At 34.6% G+C, this 23667-nt stretch overlaps 2 protein-coding genes across 3 annotated transcripts in view; both read left to right on the top strand.

Moving 5' to 3' along the window:
• The window catches only part of LOC148280666 (dual serine/threonine and tyrosine protein kinase-like), a 35738-nt gene extending 22166 nt beyond the window's left edge, over nucleotides 1-13572 (top strand). The window contains exons 10-19 of one of the 2 annotated variants that reach the window (XM_088228018.1): nucleotides 543-1062; nucleotides 1913-2068; nucleotides 3495-3621; nucleotides 5527-5737; nucleotides 7934-8066; nucleotides 8291-8475; nucleotides 9780-10005; nucleotides 10663-10748; nucleotides 10864-11043; nucleotides 12726-13572. In XM_088228018.1, the coding sequence (XP_088084144.1) occupies nucleotides 543-1062; nucleotides 1913-2068; nucleotides 3495-3621; nucleotides 5527-5737; nucleotides 7934-8066; nucleotides 8291-8475; nucleotides 9780-10005; nucleotides 10663-10748; nucleotides 10864-11039 (1820 nt within the window). In that variant the 3' untranslated portion in view covers nucleotides 11040-11043; nucleotides 12726-13572. Of the gene's footprint in view, nucleotides 1-542; nucleotides 1063-1912; nucleotides 2069-3479; nucleotides 3622-5526; nucleotides 5738-7933; nucleotides 8067-8290; nucleotides 8476-9779; nucleotides 10006-10662; nucleotides 10749-10863; nucleotides 11044-12725 lie in introns of both variants that reach the window. The other variant, XM_088228017.1, reaches the window with a different exon arrangement.
• Nucleotides 13573-19043: 5471 nt separating this feature from the next.
• LOC148280665 (uncharacterized) lies at nucleotides 19044-21896 on the top strand. Its single transcript, XM_088228016.1, has 2 exons — nucleotides 19044-19336; nucleotides 21418-21896. The coding sequence occupies exons 1-2, from the start codon at nucleotides 19130-19132 to the stop codon at nucleotides 21784-21786; spliced, it is 576 nt and encodes a 191-aa protein (XP_088084142.1). The 5' UTR covers nucleotides 19044-19129; the 3' UTR covers nucleotides 21787-21896.
• Nucleotides 21897-23667: the final 1771 nt, after the last annotated feature.

Here is a 23667-nt window from a genome sequence, read left to right as displayed (position 1 = left end):
TTGTTTGTACATTTTTTTTTATATAACACATAAATATTCTATTTTTCACCCCCATAAAATGCCCAACTCTCTCTGTCCCACAAGGACGACGAATACCAGGAAAACCCAAAATGTGATGGATAAACTGCATCAGTGCAGGTATGACAATGTTGGAAGTGAGGAACTGGAGAGGAAGGGCAGCAGACCGGCAAGAATGGAGGAGACTCCTGGATTCAGCCGACGCCCACCCAGGCCTGTCGAGCTTATGATGATGATGATTCTATTCTTCATACAGAAAACTTAATTTTACTTTGTAGATAAAATTGAAGATAAATGTTAACTTCTCATTGTAGTACGGGCCCTAAACATGTTTTAGTCCATCAAAAGTCTGTGGTTTTGGCTATATGACCAGCCCAGCTCCATTTCCGTTCGGCAACCCTGTGAACCACATCGGTGATCTTGGATCTTGTTCCTGTCCACTTATTAGTTATTCTGTCTCTTATCCAAATACCATTCTCCTTTCCATAGCCCTTTATTTCACTAATAATTTGTGACTTTTTTAGATCCTTCGTATCATCTGGGGGAAGACTGCCTCAAAGGCAAAGTATCCAACTCCATATTCTACGAGCTCGACGACCGACCAAACGGCAACGGTCTATCTCAAAGTCCAGATATAACTTCAAACGGCTTACAAACCAACAGGCAGCGACCGGACCTCTTGGACAACATAACGGATGAATATTTGAAACAGTATTATGTCGTGGAATCCCCGGTCAGAGAAACCGCGTTTAGTAACGGTGTCGACGAAGACAACGACGTGGAATTGGGATCACCGGTGTCGGAAAATTCGCAATTCGATGTTAGTCCTCGTCTAGGCGTCAATTTCAACGTCAAAATACAAAGCGCCAACGTTTTCAATGTGAAGGTCGACTTTGACTGTTGCAAAGCCTCGCAGATGACGTTCAAGCAAGCTTCACTGGAAATCCAGAGGGCGATTCTCGCTAGGCTGAGTCGAAACATTAGCCTTCAGTTGGTTGACTTTGTGGATTGCTTGCGTGACAGCTATTTTGGAACATTGCAAAGGTAACCTAACATACCCATCTATCATTTTACTCCCTCCCACTTCTGTTTACTGTACTTCATAGTCCTAACACTCCTATATATCTTTGTAAAAATTTTGGCACTTCTCAGCTCATGCTTTCTTATTCTTTTTCTCAAAGTACCCTTTTAACTCTCCCTTCTCGGTGATGTGTACCTAGTAACATCTAATAACTTGAATATCTCTTTAAATATAATAAATTCTGGGTTGAGATTTTCAGTGTTCCTCCGTTATGCATTTATTTATCTGTTAAAATATTTTTTTTATTAAACAATGAATTATGAGGAAGTCGCAGACTTAGCAGTTTACCTGTGTCACATGTCGCGGCATATGACGTAAAAGAGAACCGAATATCCAATTGTCTCACACACCATTTACGTCCCACTCTCTTGATACTACAGATATATTTGTGAGCGAGAGAGAATTTCCATGCGTCACGCGCGAACAGCAATGTTCCCTAGTACTTCGGCCACATGCCAATTACTGTATTTTGCGGATGATAAGACGCTCCTCAAAATTTATCTATCATTTTTAGAAAAAAAAATGTTTTGGATGATTCGACCCATTGGGCCATTAATTTTAGTTGAATTTTCAGAGTAAAAAAAGTACTTCATGTGGTCCAAAAAATACGGTAGTAGCTCTCCGAATTTCGTCCGGAGTGGTTCTTTCGTTCGCGTTGCAAGCATGACCTGATGGTTTTTTCGTGTTTTTAGCAATTAGATTTAAAATATTATTACTTAACTGATCCTCGATCCACATAATATAACAATTTTTTACTTACATGTTGCGACTTGTTTGAAAAAATCTATCAAAATTAATCTCACCATTTCACAGATGTTTGGAGTCGTTGGAAGAGGGGCGGGACAGAAGAACGGCGTCGGAAGCGGTGCGTCGCATCCTGTTGGTCACTCGCTCTGTCAACCTGCAACACTGCGCTTCCTTCTCTTTCTTGCACGCTCTCATTGACCACATTCGCAGATTCTTTCACAGGTACCATATTTTTCATGTGCATGTTTAAAAATGTACTTTTTAGTAGTTTAGCTTAGCCTTTGTTCGCTCCCTAGGTGGAGCAGATGGTCTTTGTAAAGTCTCTTTTGAACTCCTCCCTGTCAGCGGCCGACTCCCGCTTGCGCTCCCAAGTCAAGTCCACTTTTTCATACGCGAACTGTCGACAATCTGTCAGTCGGGGCTAGAGAACCTGAAGCTTTGTCTTTACAAGCAGCGGCAAGGCGGTTAATAGGTTCATGTTCAAATTTTTAATCCATATGCCAGCCTTGCCTATTGGCGAAGTTATCAATTTTACATTTTTCCTCAAAAATATATATAATACAGTCAAACTTGGTTATTATGAGGAAGATGGGACCGAGTGAATTTCCTCTTTCTAAGCATTACTCGTTATACCAGAGAAAGCTTTTTTCTTTCAATCCAATCCCCATTGCATATTGTCACTAAGTAAACAAATAAATATATGTATACTTCATATTGATGTACTCGCCGTAGTGATTCCTGGGAAAAGATGACCAGAGTGGTTTCTCATTGCCTTCTCTGGTGTATTTTTCTGTCGGGGTTACCTTCCCTTAGCTGGTTGGTTTTGGTTTTGAGGCGTCAGAAACTCGCCTTTCATCATCTCGTTATCTGCTGTGATCGCACCGTTATGAGTGTGATCCCATCGCCGAGGGTTCACGACGTGGACGCTAACGAGTTGGACTAGTCAGTAGTGTTGCCGGTGGAATGCAACTGGGCATTGGCAGCATTTTATAGAATCACATCCTATCATCAATAAGCAGTCGTCCTGGCTGCGAAATATAAAAGTAGCGCAGGACAAATACATATGCTTTCGCTGTAGTGATCGCCGACGTCGAGGGGGGCCCGGCAAGGCACTAGAAGAAAAAGAATAATTCATATAATATGTGTATAATTTTTTTTTAATAAAACAATTGAGCAAAATTATAATAAATGCTTAAAAACCGTACTACTTACTAAATTTAAAATGCAAATAACACACATAAACATTTTTATTTTTCTACAATATTTACACTTTGGATAAGAAGATTTTTTACCAATGTTTTGATTATGTCCCAATGCTTGCAGTCTGTTGAAAATGAAATGAAATGAAAATGTTTTCCCTCTATGTTGCAACAAATTTAAATATGAACAACTCCCTAGGGAGAAAATCCAGCCAGTCTGCAAGCATTTGAACATACTGAAAACACTGTTGAATTAACTACCTGGTAAAAGAAGAAGTATAAAAAATTTCTACCACAAATAGAAAGAGCATTTTCTATTTGTGGTAGAATGGGGTTCGAATCCCCTAATCCTGAGTCCGCGACACTATCACGGGGCTGCAGCCCGTACCCTGATTGATATTTTCTTCTTTGAATGGATGTTGAAGGAATTGTAGATATGTTTTGTGCAGACTCTCCCTCAGTGCCCAGACTGGCCGATCTTGCTGCGCGGCCAGCCCGCACTGGAGGAAACAGGTGGCTCTGGACACCATCGACTCCCTGAGTGCTCCTAAGCTGGCCAGAATCATATCCATGCAGGTAACCTATCACCGAGTATATTTGTTTGTCAGATATTTACGTAATTTCTTATTGATATATCAATTATCAGATAAATAGAATCCTTATTTTATTATAATGAATAACCACTAACTTTGTGGTTATTTATTATAATAAAATTAATTTAAGGCAACTTATTTTTTGACCACGAAACTTAAAAGAACAATGTGACGAAAACAATTGACTTATTAGCTTCATATGTATCAATGTAAAACATTTAAGTTTGTTAGTGAAAATTCTTGATGGAAATTCATTATAATTTATTATAGAAATAAAAGAAGAGTGAAACTTTAATCCACAAATTTGGAATATCCAGTGACCGGTTTCATCGCTTTCGCGACATCTTCGAGACTGGTATCTTTATTGAGGAGTTCAATTTATACAAAACAGAGATATGGATAGAGAATTTAAAATTATATGAGAGTAAATTAAAGTAAATTATTTTTGTCTTAAGGATCATTAACAAAGTCCTTCAGGTTAACTAATGAGTTGAAATAATATTTCTAATGAGTTTAAGTATTGTATATATATTATTTTAATTGTCTCATCCTTTGTGAGTTTGATTTCTGTCAATTATGATTTCTGAAAAACAAAGGGTAAAAAGTCTTAAGTAAATTTTTTACAGTGGGTATAGTAATAGGGAATACACGTGTGTTAGCTGTTCATTAAGTAATTCTACGTTGGGTTTATTTTTATCTATTTATTTTGAGAATTTCCTGTTTGTCAAGTTTATGGCCTTTAGGTGCAATATGAATTATGAAGATGTTGCGAAAGCAATGAAACCGGTCACTGGATATTCCGAATTTGTGGATTAAAGTATCGCTCGTCTTTTATTTCTATAATGAATATCAATGTAATATTTAGTAATCACTATATGTATACCTTGATAAAGAAGCTTTTGTAGCTTTAAAACCAAAGTTGTTTTATATTTTTTTCGTTATTTTTTCTGTTTGTACATAATGTAAATTGTACATTAAGGGGCTTATTGCCAAATAAAATAAAAGTTGCATTTATATAATTCAAGTTACAAAACATATTTAATAGAAAATAAAATAAAAAGATAAAATACCAGCCCTGATCAAAAGCACTTGTGTGATCATTGCGAGAGATTTTTTTGAAAAATATATGTAAATCAAAAAACGTAGTACTTTATACAATTGGTACACATATTATTTATGTTTAAGTAACATGTATTCTTGGCACATATATGTATATACTTTATATTTGTATAATAACGGTTTTTAATTTCTTAATTAGCTAGGCATTTACAATTAAGTAGTTTTAGTTTTTCTTTTTTATGTTATTGTTTTATTAGTATAGGACTACTACTGGCGGCCTCCGTGGTGTAGGGGTCAAGACGCTTGACTTACACACGAAAGGTTCCGGGTTCGATTCCCGGTAAGACACAAAAAAATAAAATATGATTTTTTCTCAAGCCTGAGTGTTCTGTGATGTAATTCACCACTGTAATTAGGCCTCCTGGCCTGTTGTGCAAAAAAATAAAATTATATGAGAATTTTTATTAGTATAGGACTACTTATGCTCTAAAGATAGAAAATCTCCATCTTAGAACAGGCTGTGCCATGTTAGATGGAGACTATCATAAACAGAGAACACTCCGTTTTCATTTTACATTAATTGGTTTATATATATTCCCTGTTATTATGTATGTATATTATTTTTTTACAATATATTTATAAATATTTATTTTTTTAATTATCATCACCATTGTCCTTAAACCTGGGCTCTCAAGGCAAATACGCACTAAACAACGAGACAGGCGGCTCAAAAATGCTAATTCTGGGATCTTCCCTCTCTTGTATACACTTGTCATAATAAAGATAGATCCTGCATTTCTTGTATACAGCTTTGTCCCTTTGTCTCTAGCTGCGCGACCGCATGCGCCTCTCGCACGAGCAGTTCCAAGGAGCGCTGCAGGCGCTGAGCGATCACCACGCGGCGCGACTTCAGCAGACTGAGGATCTGAAGCTGTCCGTGAGGAAACTGCACGCGCCGCGCTTTGCCCGCCTCTGCCTCGAGAGCACGTCTCTCCGGGACTTGGTCTGCCACGGCCTACCTCACCTCGGGAAGGAAATCGGTAAATCACGTCTCTCTAGTATCTGTTTTGTCGCTGCATACCTCACATCGGGAAGGAAATTACTGGGAACGTAGGGAAATATCTCGCCAAGGACACGAAGATACGAAATGACTGTGAGTTTGCAATAATATGTCTTATCCTGAGAACAGACGCTAGTCAGTTAGTTAAATGGCCAACTGTGAAACTGGAATCGCAGGTTTGATTCCCATCAGTTGCGTGAAAGATTTAATCTCAATTGGTAGTACAGTAAAACCCCCCTTTTCCATTTTTCAAGGGAGAAAGAAAAAAAAGTGTTAAATTGAGGAAAACGGCAAAGTGAGGAAACCAAAAATATATGGAAAAAATATGAATTACATAAAAATAAAATTAATTTGTAGTGTACTCATACTTAAACGGTGATTGTTCATATTTTTTTACTATTTTCAATGATTTTACTAAATATTATTTTTATATCTTGTATTTTTTCAAACAATATTATGTAGTCTGTTTTTTTATTTGATTTAAAAACAGCATGTTAAAATTATTTTATGTGTAAATAAAAAATAACAAAAAAATAATAATTTGCATAAAATAATGTACAATATTTTTTCCCCTAAAAGTTGGGAAATTTTATTTACAGGGCATCACTTTTTTTTTATTGCATTACTAAAAACAACTGTCATACATCGCTGCAAAATTGTTTCACACTTTTATGACAACTTATTAAACCATCCTTTTTATAACTATATAATATTTCTATTGTTATGTTTTAAACATGGCAATTTATTGATATTAAAACTTGATTTGCACAAGTCAATATCAGTGGCGAGCCGTGATTTATTTTATAGGTAATCTATTAAAAATATTAATTTATTTGTACTACATATAAGTACTTACATAACATGAAAGTAATGTAATTATAAATTACTACTTTTTCTGTGGTTCTGTGAAAATCAACTCAAACAACAATTATTACTAACCTCGCGATATACGTAGCTTTAATCTACACTATTTTAATACAATACTAAACTTGTACAAAAGTTTATTAACACTTACCACAATGACACCCTCTTTCCAATATAACACCCACACACCCACCCTCTCACTCACTTACACTCACACAAACACACTAGTATGTATTGTACGTGTATTTAATGTATTTCTGTGGATATCTGTTATTGGTTTTATTCTCTGTATATGTTATTTGTTATATTTTTATTACATGTATTACTGTTGATATCCCCAATAAATAAAATAAAATAAAATAAAATGACATTCAGCAGATATTTCCATTATGATCTGTTATTGACAGTACTGTCAAGACTTGAGCACTGGCCGATTTCTTTTAAACTGAATAATGCCTAAAACGGCCACTGCGAACGCCACCTGTCCTATGTGATACATAATATGTCAACGGTATCCCATCAAAGAAAAATAGTCCTTCGGAAATAATGTTCGAAATACTAGTTTCCAAATAGAGAATCTTCTAAAAATATTTGTAATCTGCAAGTTTGTTTTAGTACTAAAAAAGCCGACTTGGGTTAAAGACGAAAAATACAGTGTACTTTTTTGTATGGAAAAATAAGCTGAGGTAATCGGCTAGTTTTATTGTTCAGTGAGAATAGACTGGGCGCTGGCGCTGGGCGCACTTCATAGATATTTTTTTGTAGAAAGATATAAACGGTGATTTATAATAAATACCAATTACTTTATATATTTTCCCATAAACATGGTTACTATAAATTATTATAATTTAAAGTCAAATATAATGGTAAGCTGTGCATAATCGCTTACTTCGACGATTCGCCCCTGGTCAATATGATATTTTTGTTCAAATGAAAACTAAAACTAACCCTAAAGAAAGACACTTTAACAAAAAGGTCAATTACTCTGCACCTGCTTTGAATTTAGGCTAAGACAATAATTTATCCTTTATTAGTTGTTAACCTGTTTTTATTTTTCATTCATGTGGCACACGCGGTGGCCCAGTGCAGCACCGTTATTACGACAATTTTGGCTTTTTTGACACATCACAAGAATTCCGCAAAATTCTAAATGTAAAACCGGGGTGATGAAAAATGTAAAGAACGTTGATTGGGGGAATATTTGCATGAGAATGTATGAATAAAAATGCATCCTGAACATTTCGGTGTAAAAAGCGGGAAAACGAAAAATTGAGGAACGTAAAGACGAGGTTTTACTGTATTTTGTTTCCAGGTCGAGGGCAGTACGGAGTAGTGTACGCCGTGAAGGGCCCGTGGGCCGCTGCTGAACCTTGCGCTGTGAAGAGTGTTGTACCGCCAGACGACCGTCACTTCAACGAACTGGCCATGGAGTTCTTCCACACAAGGTAGACTCAATTTCTTGTTCGTCAGATATGAAAATACTAATTCACATTTTTACTCTCTGTGAAATATTGATTTTGAAGGGGTTTTGAACTGCAATATTTCATAATCCCTGGATTGGCGCCTGAAGAGTAAGACTGATCGCCTTACCTTCCTGTAACACATGATCGAGATAGACTGCATTTACATTTCCATCATTAAATATATTTTCGATTGCTCTTCTCCCCAGAAACATTCCGCCCCACGAGCGCATAGTCAGCCTGCGCGGTTCTGTGATCGACCACTCATACGGTGGCGGCGGCCCCGCTGTGCTACTCGTATCGCAAAGGCTGAAGTGGGACCTCCACTGCGCCCTCCTCAACGCAGACATGAACTTCAAGCAGAGGATGCAAGTGGCTGTGGACATCGTGGAAGGTAAACTACAAACTATGATACGATCAATCAATTAAATTTAAATTGCCACGCCTGGCAACGCTGCTTCATGGATTTCCAATGCTGCTGCACCTCGAATCTATGGACTTTCGCATCTTCCTATGCCGCCGCCGTGTTTACGAAAAGTGTTTTCGCTTAGCACTGTAAATAAAATATCGCATCTTAATAATGAGGTTTATAAGTTCAGATTAGAGCATTTAATTAACTGTACAGGAAAGTTTCTCAAAAATGTATAAAAAAATATATATATAATTTTTTAATACAAATAAACTATTTTAAAACATCACGAATTCTAGTCAACAGCCATTTAGAAAAGCCAAACAATTATGTGTTTTGATATATTTCCGGTTTCCGGGAAGCCATGTCTAGCATGATTGTTTGTCCTAGCTTTAATTTTCTTTAGTTGAATTTTATTTCAGTTGTACCTGTATATACTAAAAAGAAATGTATGTACTGTTATTAAATGGACTAAATAAGTCCGTAAATAAATAAGTAAATTAGTTGATAGTATTAGGAGAACATAAAAAATAGCATATTTTATGACCCGCCATTCGAGTGGAGTTTGTGTCCAGACACGGTGAAGTATTATTATATAACTATTGTTTAGCCTTATTTACGAATAAGAAAATGTATATTATTGTTGTGGGTAAAATGTCCAAACAAGAAATTGAGGAAAGACACATAAGGCGCTTTATGTTACTTTTTCAACCAGGGCCCCGATTACAGTGGGAAGTTAACATTTATCTTCAATTTTATCTACAAAGTAAAATTAAGTTTTCTGTATGAAAAGCAGAATATGCATACATTTTTTTCTTCTAAATATGTTCAATTATAGGTTACCGACGAAGATACTTTAAATGTTTATGCAAATATACTCAATTTATTACACAAATATTGGTTTTTCTTTATAGACAGTCGAAGATAACTCTTTTAACTTCCCATTGTAGTCAGGGCCTAGGTCTTGAAGTGCTAACAGCACTTAGATGTCAATTTTTGTTTAAAAGGCTCCAACCTGGCAATGGAAATCTAAAAGTTGCACCTAAATCTAGATGGCTTTCAAAATTTTATGATGCCATATTAAAATCTCTGGTCAAGTCGAATCCTCGATTAACCATTTCGGAATTATCTCAGAGACACATGCCCCTCGGCCAACTGTGCTGTTGTATTTACAACGCATCAAAAAAAGGACAAAAATTTCGCTAAAAATTATATTGAACTGGACAGTCAATGATTTGAAAAATCTAACCTAACCTATCTACGATTCAATCATATTTTCTTTCTTGCAGGCATTCGCTACCTGCACTCCCAGGGCCTCGTACATCGCGACATCAAGCTAAAGAATGTCCTTCTGGAAGAAGACCACCGTGCGAAGCTCACCGACCTAGGATTCTGTATTCCTGAAGCCATGATGTCCGGCTCCATAGTCGGCACGCCTGTCCACATGGCTCCAGAACTGCTCAGTGGACTGTACGACAGCTCGGTGGATGTGTACGCCTTTGGAATACTCTTCTGGTAAGATTTTAATAAATGTTTGGAATCAATCAAAAACCTTTAGTGGAATACCACAAGGGTCTATACTATCTCCCCATTTACTACGTTATTTTGAAACTCAGATCTTTTTTTAAATATTCAATTCTTCTAAAAGCTTGTATTCATTTGAGTAATTTCTCCCGAGAGACGGATATTTTTTTATCACAATGTATTGGATATTACCAAGTTTTTGTAAAAAATTCGAATCAATTTAAGATTTGACCCTCAGGAGATTCTGCAGATAAGGATATTTTTAATGATCTAATTAACAACTTGAGGAAGGGGAATTTTTTGTTCGGAGTCCTAAGGGCGTGTACTTTTCTGGTATATTATTACCCTAAAGGCTAACTTCGCTGAGAAATATCATAATTTTATGTGTACTGCACTGGAATTTTGAAGTCATATTTCAATAATGTTTACAAGATTTTGTTCACGAAGATCAACAGATGGAAAAATTGAGTAAATATAAATGTTCGAACATTGACAGAATGGTGAGCACAGTAATGTTAAGCGGCCACTTAAACCAGCCAAGATTGTAAGCCATGTAAATGCCTAGACTTCTCTATTCCCTTCTTTAAAATGTTCTTCATCTCTGTTGTAATGTATCAACATTAATATAATTGTTTTTTCTCTGTGTAGGTATGTTTGTGCTGGTAGTGTGAAATTGCCGTGCGCCTTTGAACACTTCCAGAATAAGGAACAACTTTGGTGTAATGTTAGAAAAGGTGAGTTTATACTATCGAAACATCATTCAATTGATGTTTTCGTGCAAGCCATAGTTTGTGCTGTGCCGATCGAGGAACGGCACATTATGTTTATTTTTCACTATGTTTCACCCAGGGCTACGTCCAGAACGCCTGCCCTGCTTCATGGACGCTTCCTGGAGTCTCATGGAGAAGTGCTGGTCCGCGGAGCCAGCATACCGTCCCCTGCTGGGAGACGTCCAGCCAGTGCTAGAGGACCTGAGAGACAACCCTGAAGCCCATCAAACCAACTCACAAATGACGGCTAAATAACGCTGTAAGAAAATTTAGTCTCTTGCATTACTTATTTATTAAATTTGCAGCCTAAGTCAATTACATCACATGAAAAGAAAAACACGAGAGGGTATCCAAAAAAAACCGAACCAATATATATTTTTTAAATTTCAATTCATTATTTACAGAAAACCTTTAATAAACTTTAAATTACTCTCCATTCGAGCTAATGTACTTATCAAATCTTCTATTCCATTGTTGGAAACATTTTTTTTTTTAATCCGTGGTACTTGACAGCGCCTCCGTTGTTTTGTTCTTGACCTCGGCAAAATCAGCAACTCAAAATGCAATCCTTTCTTGTGCTTTTTATTTAAGGGAATAAAAAAAAGTCACAGGGATCTAGATTGGGTGACTTGGGGGGGTGGAGCACAGCGATCATACAATTTTTGGTCCAAAATTGGCACACACAGAGCAAATTTGGCAGCCACCTTTCTCATCCTCAAATCTCTGCCTAAAATTCGCTGCACTCAGCTCCAAGTCTCTCCAGACAGCTCCACAACTTCTTTCATGGATTGTTGTCGGTTCGGGCCGTCGAAGGATGTCCAGAGCGGGGTTAGTCATCAATCGATAATTCACATCTTTTAAAACAGGAAAACCGGTCAAACACTTAAGTTTTCGCCATAGCATCATGTTTATTGGCCGTTGTTAACATTTCAAGAGTTTTTGTGCGAGCTTTCCCGAGCAGGAAGCAAAATTTCATGGCCGTGCGTTCGATCACCCATCACAAAAAACGAAGAGCGCGCGAAATAACTGTCATAAAAAGATTACACCAGCCAAACGGGACCTTCTCCAGCAACTACACTCTGTTCGGTTTCTTTTGGGTACCCCTACGTACATGTAGCAAAGGCAAATAATAATGCAAATACATATTTAAGACTTACATCATTGGAGGAACGACGGAAGAGAGGGGACTTTATAGAAACCTACTCAGTAATTACTATGACTGCCCCCTGCATGAGATTCATCAATTAAATCCCAACACAAATTTACGGGGTCATAACTGGAAGCTCTATCGTCCCCAATCCCACCTCAATCCCAAGAAAAACTTCCTTTCCAGCAGGGTAGTTTCAGACTGGAATAAATTGCTAAGTCTAGTTGTCCATTCCATTTCGGTCAATCAGTTCAAAAACCGTTTGGATGCTTTTTAGAAGGAAGAAGAACTTGGACAAAAAGCAGTACACGAGATGTAGGCGCATCAGCAAAGGCTGCCTGCCTATAACGAATAATAATAATATATTTTACATTTACATTTATTTTTATTTTATTTTTTTGCACCACAACAGGCCAGGAGGCCCAATTACAGTGGCGAATTACATATCACAGAACACCCAGGCTTGAGAAAAATCACATTTTTATTTTTTGTGTTCTCACCGGGAATCGAACCCGGAACCTTCCGTGCGTGAGTCAAGCGTCTTGACCGCTACACCACGGAGGCCGCCGGTGTTATTATTTATTTGCTTCTAAATTATAAGAAATGTTTTGATGACGCGATCCACCGCACATAACAGGCGCTAGATGACAGGACCACTCTCTTAGGAAACCACAGCTTTAGAGAATGAAGAAATTTATCCATGAATTGAAACGCATCAATTTTGCATTTGTTATGCGTATACTTACATATATCATTGTTTAATTGAAATTACAATATCTTTATTTTTTTTTCAGATTATATTGTACATCAAACTCAAGCATTATTCAAAGAATCACCGCATGCATCCCTTTGAGAAGTTATTAAAGAATAAGTTTTTTTTAATGCTCTGCAATATTTTATTTAAGCACTCGAAACATTGTTAATTAAACGTGAACTAATAGGTGAAAAAATTCAGCCAGATGAATCTCACCTGTGTCAATAAAGATTCCACTATTTTACTTCACAAAAGTCGACAGATGGAGGAGTTGAGGAAATGTGGATTTTTAAACGTTGGCAGAATGGTGAATGTTACCCAACATGTAAAGTGGCCACTGAAACCTGTCAATGACAGGTGGTTATAAGCCGTTTAAACGCCTAGACTGATGGAATTAATTTAGATTCTTAACATCACTCACGCAATTAATGTGCAGTTATAAGATATTAGAAAACCCAAGATTTCATGAGAGATATTTCTTGGTCCAACTCGAGAAATAATCACAGCACCGTTTGGTCTTCTATTTTTTTCACATCTATTCCTCAGAGGACCATGTGGACATCACCAGACGCCTCCGGGAGACCCTTTGGCCAGCCAGCACTCTCGCCTGCTCTCAGATCGATGCCGTGTCCCTTAGTTCTGCCGAACAAAGCTGAAATATTGTCATTGATAGCTTTCCGGACAGCGAGAGCCCGCAGCTGTGAAGAAGAGGCGACTCGGGTTAAGGCTCTCCTGAGGCACCAGTGTTACGCATTTAAAATCAAATTGGACGTACATAATTTCTTATAGAAATTATGAATAAACTTATAGCTCTATAACTATTTCAACCGTGTTCGTATACAGATTTATTTACTCCTGTATCTACCGAAATTAAATAGCGGCAAATTTATTTTTTAATTACTGGTATCCCCCAATGCATGTCTCCATTTTTTTTTCATTTATGTTAGTAGTCTGCATCGCACGGAAAAGTTTGTTTTTAGCTTGACAGTTGGCTTATTTGTTTTGGAGAGAATTCCTGTCGTCCTAAAAGACATTCATGACAATATTTTGAGTTTGTACAAATTTTTGTAAAATTTTATTTTTAAACTGAAACTATTTCATAACCACGGGAATATATGAATTTCATACCCACAGGAATCAATTCAGATCTGAAAAGATTAATATTTTTTGCAAAGACCGTACGAACCTGATCGTATTAACCGGGTTGTGGTCCCGTAGTAGTATTGTGGACTCACGGACCAAAGGTCTCAGGTTCAAATCCCACTCTACCACAACTCGGTTTCCATTTTTCCGGCACAAGTTATTTACGACTTTTAGGAAATGGTCATAAAATTTTAATATTTTAGTAAATAATAAGAACTCTAGTATTCCTCTTTTTAAAAAAAAAATATATGTTTTGTCACATTTTGTATAGGAAAAAACATTTCAAAAATGATATTTGGAGATTGTGCCTTACATGTGATATAAATTATAATAAATCAATTAAATTGGTATTTGATCAATGTTAAATTAAGATTTATAATCTAATTAAGAATTATTGTAATACTTAAGAGGAAGTTTGGTTTTTTTTATATAAAAATCAGTTTATATTTTTGCTACGTTATTTTGAAACCATCATGTTTTTTTTAAAAAAAGATTTTTGCTGTCTTATATTGGCCTTTATTTATAGGCAGCCTCCACGGTATAGTGGATAAGACACTTAACTCACACACTGAAGGTTCCGGGTTCAATTTCCGGTAAGAACACAAAAATTAAAATGAGATTTTTCTCAAGTCTAGGTATTCACCACTGTAATTGGTCCTGTTGTGGTACAAAAAATAAATCAATCAATCAATCTGTGGCTTGGATCTAGAAGGGCCAATATCAGAATTCACGTTGTTCTTGCTACTTGTATATTTAACTATTTTACAAACACATACATGTGTTGTAATGTTTTTTATTAATATTTATTATCAAAGACGTCAAACAGATCATCATAACGCCCCAAAATGGCTAAATAATGACTCTCCCGTAATATTACGATTTACGACATTGGCCTTTATAGATCCAAGCCACAGAAATATCCCCGCTGTTTGGCATTTGTGATGTCATCATTCTCCTAGGACGGGATATGTTTGTTAAAGGTAACAACAATTAAAGCTGGATTGTTTGATCATTTGTAATAGTTAAAATCAAAAGTAAATAATACTTTGAGATTTGAAAAAGAATATCTTTTTCATACAAAAAAGATTCTGTTTTTAAAATCGTTGCCATTACTTTTGATTTTTAACTATTACTAACGATCAAACGACCCGGCCTTAATGTGAAATAGTCAATAAACAAAACTAATGAAAATAGGTTTAACCAACACCATCAAGACTCAAGGCCTGGGCACTGGAAATAAAATGGCGGTCTTAAGAGTCTGAAAATGTTCACATTTACGAACGTCAAATATTGTCTTTTAATATTCTGTTTTGTGGATCATGTGCACATCATCGCACACATTTACATCTTGCAAATAAATGAATTAATGCAGTTATTTTTTTGAAAAGCATGCTTAAATCATAACAATTATCTAGTACCTATAATTGACCATGAAGCCATAATCATTTCATATGGTGCCCACGAAGATCTTCCAGGTATCTCTGTCGGCTGCCAGGTCCCGTGAATCTTCCCAAGTCAGATCCGCATCCCGTAGTTCTGACATAAACTGCTGATGAACAGTCAGCAGCGGACGTCTAGGGTGTCGAGAACAAAACAAAAAAAACAAAAGCCAATTGTATCGCCTCCACTTGATGACGGTTGTCACTGGAGTTCGCTGCGTCCGTTCTCTTTATACTTCATTCCTTACAAAGTCAAACCACCGAACAGCCAACATTTTTCGGAGACACCTATTCTCACAACTCAGTATTTTGCTGTTTTGGGCCCTAGTGAGGTGCCACTATTTGCATCCGTAAAGGAGAATAGGAGTTACTCGGGTGTTATATAAAAAAAGGAAAAGTTTGTTTTCGGTTTGACAGTTGGCTTATTTGTTTTGGAGCGAATTTCTGTCATCCTAAATGACATTTATGGCAATATTTTGAATTTTTTCAAATATTTTTTAATTTTTATTTTTGAACTGGGTTTAACCCCCTTATTTCATAACCACGGGAATATATGAATTTCGTACCCCCCAGGAATCAATTCAGATCTGAAAAGATTTATATTTTTTGCAAAGATTGTACCAATGCGTTTTGTCACATTTTGTATAGGAATAAATATTTTTATAAAAAATTTCAAAAGTGATATTGTGCCTTCCATGTGATATAAATTATTATAAATCAATCAAATTAGTCTTTGATCAATGTTAAATTAAGATTTATAATCTAATATAAGAATTATAGTAATACTTAAAGAGGAAATTTAGTTTTTTTTCATATAAAAATCAGTTTGTATTTTTGCTACGTTATTTTGAAACCATCATGTTTTTTTTTAAAGATTTTTGTTGTCTTATATTGGCCTTTATTTATAGGCGGCCTCCGTGGTGAAATGATTAAGGCACTTGACTCACACATGGAAGGTTCCGGGTTCAATTTCAGGCGACATTTTGGTTTCTACGGAGTAGTTTTTTACCTGGTATTTAATTTTTGTACTGTTTTATTTCAAGACCGTGTAAAATGAGATTACATTGTTATTAAAAACACATTTGTAAATAGAGTTTTACAAACCTTCTCATTATAAAACTAAAAGCAAACTTTAATTCTGTGAGCCAAAGAAAATGGGGTCCCACAAGGATGTTGAAATCAAATAATTATGGTGTGCAAATATGGTAATGAATAAAAACGCAAAATACATATATGGTGTGTAGGCCCGTCTCCCCACTAATCAAATTATTGTATTCTAAAAAATAAAAAAATGTAACGTCTTAAGCGTTTACAATAGCTGCAGGCATACGGGAATACTGCAATTTTTAAAGCGTCGTTTTATTTTGCGTTATAAATCACATGTTGATACTTTTATAAATCAATTACCGGTTTCGCCAGTCTCACAACATTGTCAGACATTTTAAAAATCACAATGATGGACAAAGGTTTTTTTTTATTGATAGGTATTTTTTTTTTTTTTTTTTTACTATTTCTCGACTTTTTTCCTTTTAAATAAATAATTTGTAAGTACCATTATTGTTACCACGTAATTGACGTTTTTTAATTCTTTACAAGATGTTATTAAATGTAATTTCCAAAGCACCTTTATTTTAAAATAACAAACAATCTAATACATATTTATAAATAACTGTGATTAGAAGAGGCGTAGTGTAAATTTTAGTCCTAAGCATTTTGTCTATATGTATATTTTAACTTTCTTATTTAGAATTAATGAAGAACAATGCAATTATAGTATTTATATACATATTTTTAATAAACTATTTTATTTAGAATTTTTGTTTTAATCAAATATTACATCACAAAATTAAAGCGACTTTGCTGGGTTAGCATTTTGGCGCAAGGAAGGAGTACAGCTCTGCCGTCATAAGCAAATAGGCAGCTATTTGCATAAGTCGTATATTGAGATATAATGCTTTATAGTATCTATAAACTTTATGCAAATTATTAAATTATTTTATTTGGGAAACAGAACCAACAACAGATTTCCACAAAAAGTACTAAGTTAGTAAATCTCCCAAAATACCAAACTGATAAACTTCCATTTGTTTTTAATGCAGCAGCAAGACTTATTACGGGAGTAAAAAAATATTCTCACAACATCTTCGAGATTTGTACTGGTCAAAAAGCCCAGAGAGAATAAAATACAAGCTTTGCTGGACAGTTTTCAAATCCCTTCATGAAATCGCTCCAAGATACCTTTCGGATCTTTATGTTAGGGAAATTACATGTCAAAGAAAATCTACTCTTAGGTCAACATTTGATTTAAGTAGAGGAAAACTTTTTGAAATCCGGCACTCCCCAAACACTTTGAAGTGGTTTTAATGCACTTAGAGTTTTATCTTAATTAGGGTTATGAAAGGATATTTGAATAAAATGCCTGTAACAGGCGCACGAAGTAGGACAGAAAAGTCAATATGTATGATATTTATCATAGAATGACGATTCTTAATTCTATGATATTTATCTAACTATCCGTATAGAACTAACAGTCCAATCGTCAATAATGTTGCTTCTGTCGGAATTATGCGAATTATGGAATAATGACCCGCTTAAATGTATTGAATTGTATGCTTTTTTAATGCATATTTAATTTATACTGATCATTTTATCTTCATATAACAGATGCTCAAAATATGTTGCATTTGGTTTACAAATGCATTGCCCTAAGCACCACTGGGTGTGGAAAGGGGAATAATGATGATGATATGTTACGATAAATTCAGGGTTTGCAAATGCGCATTTTCATCTAATATAATTTATTATTTTTAATTTACTCATGGCGTAAAGTATTTATTTTTCTATAAATAAAGTTTATATTTGCAGCACTAACCTTGTGGTTATTCATTATAATAAAATAAATAAAACAACTTTGTTTTTAACCACCAATTTATTTTTTTCCACCGACCGGTTTCAAAACCGGTTTGAAAATAAAATATGAAAATTAGACAACTTAGAAATCTTAGAAATTAAAAAAGCGATTCATAATAAGAAAACAATAATTAATAACCAAATAAACTATATTTCTTTTAGTCCTCTCCTGTCTAACTTCGAAAATATTGATATCAAATAACCACCCGTGTAAGGAAAAAACGACTTGATTTATTGGGTCCACGTGTAGTATTTGGTGAACATGATAAAAATAAAATAGGAAATTAGTTACGTAAACACACACCCATATACAATCACACACATATTCACATACCTACCAAAACCACACTCCACTTTTTTACACACGCATCCTCACACACAAAAAAAAACTCGCACACATGCACTTCTAAAAATTATATTTAACTGAACTGGATTTTTATAATTGTATTTATGTGAAAAACTGATTTGGCTTTATTTTCTGTTTTTTTTTTTTTATTATGTTGTGTATATTTCTTTGTATTGCTGTTGTTTTTCTTAATAAACAAAATAAAATAAAATAAATTTAAAAACCTTGACGAAGAAGCTTGTTTGCTTTGGAACCGATCGGTGGAAAAAAATAATGATAAAAAATTAGTGGTTAAAAACAAACTTGTTTTATTTATTTTTCATTAAAATTTTTGAAATGTAGTACAAAATACATCTCTGCAAAAAATAAAAACGCAAGAATCTTTGGAATATTACTTAATGCGTAAGTACTTTTAATTATTGTTTATGGGTATTAAAAAAACGTGCAACACCCTCTCTCACCACACCACGTGACATTGTCTTTGACTTTTGTTTACATCTTTTCAAAACAATCCGCGCTGTTTACTGTATCGCTGTTTGACGGCTGTCCGAATTTATAATTTGTTATCATTCAAAATACATATTTTATTTATCGAAATTCAATATAATGGACAATATGATTGTGAAGAGAGGTTTCAAGAAGATCACGTATGCCGTGACGCCTGTACAAGTTTTAAACAACAAGCCAAATAATGTTCAGCGTGTTTTGGACACTCATGAACTCGAATCCCATACTTTATCAGTAATTACTTGTACTGTGGTAACTCCTCAATCATCTGAACAACGTGAAAAACCATCTTATGTTAAACTAGTGGTGAGTACCTATATATTTTGTAGCAAATAAAGCTTATTTTTATTACATATTTAAATGATCTGTTTATTCGACTTATTGACGACGCGTCGGGTCTCGGTTCATTCGAGAAAAAATACGTTTTTATCTCACAAATAAACAGTTTTTTTTGTCCTTTTTTAATATCTAGAAATTACTATTTATATCATATTTGTTATTGCGAGTACATAGTTCATAATACTGTCGACAACGATTCTGAAAGTTAGTAGGAAATATTTAGTTTTTAAACGATTTGTGTTTTAATGCATCAGTCTAGGATATTATTACAGCTGAGTGACCGTATTTTTTTCCTTTATTTATAACCCTATGACGTGCTATGACGTCATAAAAAATACAACATTTGATATATCGCCATTGCGCCTGCAACATCTGTTAAGCGGTATTTAAAAAAAGAGATAATTTAAACGAACATTTTGATGATAAAAAATATGTAATTTTATTATGAACAAATATTGAAGTTTATTTTGTTGAAACAAAGTTTGAATGAGAAATTAAAAATTCCCATCCTGTAACCTGACAAGGACTATTACGTCACTGTACAAGGACAGCACAGCATGTGTGAGGGTAAATGGATCACTCACATCGCGGTTTAACATTCCTAAAGGAGTCAAACAGGGATGTGTAATGTCACCATGGTTGTTCAACATATACATTGATAACTGTATAAAAGAACTGAAAGATTTAAGAATGGGAGCAAAAATGAGTGGTATAACTGTTAACTGTCTTCTGTATGCGGATGATGCCGTGCTTCTTGCTAGCAGCAAAGAAGACCTGCAATTCTTGGTAACAAAAGTCTACGATGTATGTGAGAAAAGCGATTTGCTAATGAATGTTGATAAATCGACTGTGATGGTTTTTGAAAGGGATGAAAATATAACTAAATGTGAGATCAGTGTAAACGGATATATTCTGAATCAGGTTGAAGAATTTGGGTGTCTGGTAAGTATATTTACGAAGGATGGAAAGACTGAAAAAGATATTGAAAGGAGGGTGAGTGCCGAGAACAGGGTGAACGGTGCACTGAAATCTACTTTGGCAAACAAATGTTTGTCGCAGGAGGCAAAATAAGCAGTTCACTGTGGAGTTCTAGTGCCAACTCTTATGTATGGGAGAGAAGTATGAAATTGGAAAAATAATTATGAAATTGGATAAATGCTGTTGAAATGCGATCCCTCAGGCGAATCTGTGGTAAAACTATGTATGATAGGTGCACAAATATCGAGATCCGTGAACTGTGTAAGGCATTATGGACAGAATCAAGAAAGGGGTGCTGCGTTGGTTTGGACATGTAGAGCAAATGGACAGCGAAAGAATGGCTAAAAGGATATACGATGCGAATGTTGATGGATGCAGAAAACGAGGTAAACCAAGAAAGACATGGCACGATCAAGTCCATCAAATACTTTAAGATGGACATGTCAAGAGTAGGAATAATCGGCGTGCGTGCATGAGAAGATAAATGAATGTAGAGGAAGTGAGGTCTGTATGCATAGACAGAGTGATATGGCGTTCTATCCTCTCTGCCTCCCTCTATGGGGAAACGGCGTGATGTTTTGTTTGTTTGAATTAAAAATACTTTTAAAAAGAAAAATCACTCAAAAGATTTTGCAAGTGCGGTGACTATATTATAGTAATATTTTTCTATAACAGGCATATTATTAACAAACTGTATTATTATTTTTACAAATAATAAAAAATAGATTGTTGAACGTAGTGTATACTTCTTATACAATATATGATTATTTTTGTTAAATATCTGTATTTAAAAATATCCCGTTTTTTGCTCAATGTTACAGCACCATTTGCTAAGGGATTTTTAGCACAGCCTTTTGAGAATTGATTTCATTGTGTTTTTGTTTTATCGAGTGTATTAAGATGCTTCTCTGTGTCTGGGCGGATTAAAAATTTAGTTCTGTGTCTGAAATAGAACCAGAATTCTGGACGAGTGCTTTCCACTCGATGCCTACTCTCAGGCAATCATCTTAATTACTCGAAATATTTTTTACTATAAATCTCTTAAGAAATTTTCCGATTTTCTTTTTTAGGTTGATAAGTCTAAAGATAGAAATGTCATGTCTGCCAAATGTTCGTGCACCGAGGGAGACACCGGCCTCTGTGACCACATCCTCCTGGCTGTGGACACTGTCAACACTTCGGCCGAACCGAAATCTCTCTACAGCATCAAGGCCAAACCGAAAAGCATCTCTAGCTATGTTCCTTCCAAGCGCAGGAAGCACCGAGACGGGGAGAAATTTCCCTCCAAAGACAAACCCACAGACAAAGTTAAAACAAAATGCCTAGTAAAATATCCGGATGCCTATCTTAATCCTGATTTTTTTTTCAGGAAAAATAATCGTCTGTGGCAAAAACTCAAAAAATTTCAATCAGAGATTTCCAAAACAATTTCTACATGAAATAGTAATAGCCATATTTTTTATATTTTTATTCTTATGGGATACATAAAAGTATGCATTCCTTAAAATATATAAGGTTTGAAAGCAAAAAAAAAATTTGTTTAGAGTATTCTGGGAGTTGAATTTAATTCAACAAAGTTTCGATTGTGTTTCGTATCGTCGGTTGTATTGTACCGCAACTATTAATTATTTATATTTTTTTTAGCATAGGAACCTAAAAAGCGTTCTGTTAATATATTATTTAAGATTTTAATCAACCAAAAATACCACTGGAGTATCAAGAAAAACTGTCATAGTTTATAGTAAAAATATCAATAATTTCAAACTAACAGTTCTTAGTTGCTATAGCAAATTTATAGCAGTAAATTTTTTTTTGAAAAAAAACCTTGCAGAATCACCGATGGAATCTTGGAATTATTATTATTTATTTAATTGCCTCGTACAGACATTTTTTAACGAGACTACAGTTATAAATGTATAGTAAGTGACTTATGCACCATAAAGTGAATTTTGCAGGAGTCAGTCGAAGATTTTTATAAAATAAAAAATGAACATAAATTATATTATTTAATCAGCAATATTTTATATGTGTAAAGTGACCACTTAAATCAGCCGATGACAGATCATAATCTCTTTAAATGCCTAGACTTCCGTTATTCCCTTCTCTAAAATGTTCTCCAATGTTGTATTGTTTTTTTTTATAAATAAATATTTGCATTCTTTTGATTTGCCTAGATATTTCAGTCTTAGAGCCATTTTCAAAGAGTTGTAAATAACTCGCTATTAGATAATGGGAATCAAGTTGAAGTAGAGTAGGTTTCGAACCTCGGACCTCTGATCAGTTAGTCCGCGACACTAACCACAGGATCACAACCCGATTATTGCATTTAAACATTTTACATTCAAAACTATTTATTATTGTTTACAATGTGAAAAAAATTGATAAATGTTAAACTTAATAGATCCCTAGGATTTTAAATCATGTCCTTGTCCACAATAATTTGTACAAACTCGAAATATTGTTGATTGTGTTTCTTAATTGGTCGTTAAATAAAAACATCTGACTGTTATTTTCTATTATTTATTTACATTGTAAATTTTACAATGTAACAAAATAAACTTTGGCGGGCGTTCATACAAAAAATATTTGTATTTTTTTTAACATGAATGCATAATAATTTTATTTGTAAAAATGTTTCCTGATAATTTAATGTAGCTTAATATTTTATGGAGTCCTTTTTTAAAATAACATATGTAGACAATGTTTTTAGATGTAAATAGATTTTATTGACTGAGGCTTGGCTTATCTCTATCACATTATTTAACTATAATGTGACTGAATATAAATACATAATATTTAAAAATATTTGTTTTCATTTTCATTATTATCACTTTATTTATTATTTTACCAAAATAACATGACAAATAAAACAAAATACTTTAGGGATTCAATTGGAATAAAATCAGGTCGTTTCCGGGAAGGCTATCATTATAGCACAGTACGAACAGTTTGGAAACGTTTTTTCCGGGGTAGTAGTGAACATTTTTGTGGCTGAAAATGAGCGCAATTGTGATTTGGACTGTCAAAAATGATGAATTTTTTTCAAAGAAAATTAGGAAACTTAAAATTTGCACTAAACCTTGAAATGCACACTCTGAAGCATGATTTATAATAAATCACTGAAATTACTTGGCTTCATTAACAGAATATCCTGTGATTTTACTAATGTCTGTACAATCAAAACTCGTTATTGCTCAACTGTTCGCCCTCTTCTAGAATAGGAGGCATACCTCCGTGGTCTGGTCTCCATTCTATGTGAATCGCATAAATCACATTGAATCAGTCCAACATCGCTTGCTTTGAAAAGTAGCGTGGATGCT

Source organism: Micrasema longulum, unplaced genomic scaffold (assembly GCF_059751315.1).
Source record: "Micrasema longulum isolate JH-2025_06_02 unplaced genomic scaffold, ASM5975131v1 h1tg000554l, whole genome shotgun sequence".
NCBI classification, from domain to species: Eukaryota; Metazoa; Arthropoda; class Insecta; order Trichoptera; family Brachycentridae; genus Micrasema; species Micrasema longulum.
This window is presented reverse-complemented; position numbering and strand designations above follow the sequence as displayed.

Excerpts from the sequence above, each read along its gene's own strand:
- LOC148280665 (XM_088228016.1), top strand. The coding sequence starts at position 19,130 with ATGGACAATATGATTGTGAAGAGAGGTTTCAAGAAGATCACGTATGCC. Across the intron at positions 19,337-21,417 it reads CATCTTATGTTAAACTAGTG|GTTGATAAGTCTAAAGATAG; the intron begins GTGAGTACCTAT and ends TTTCTTTTTTAG.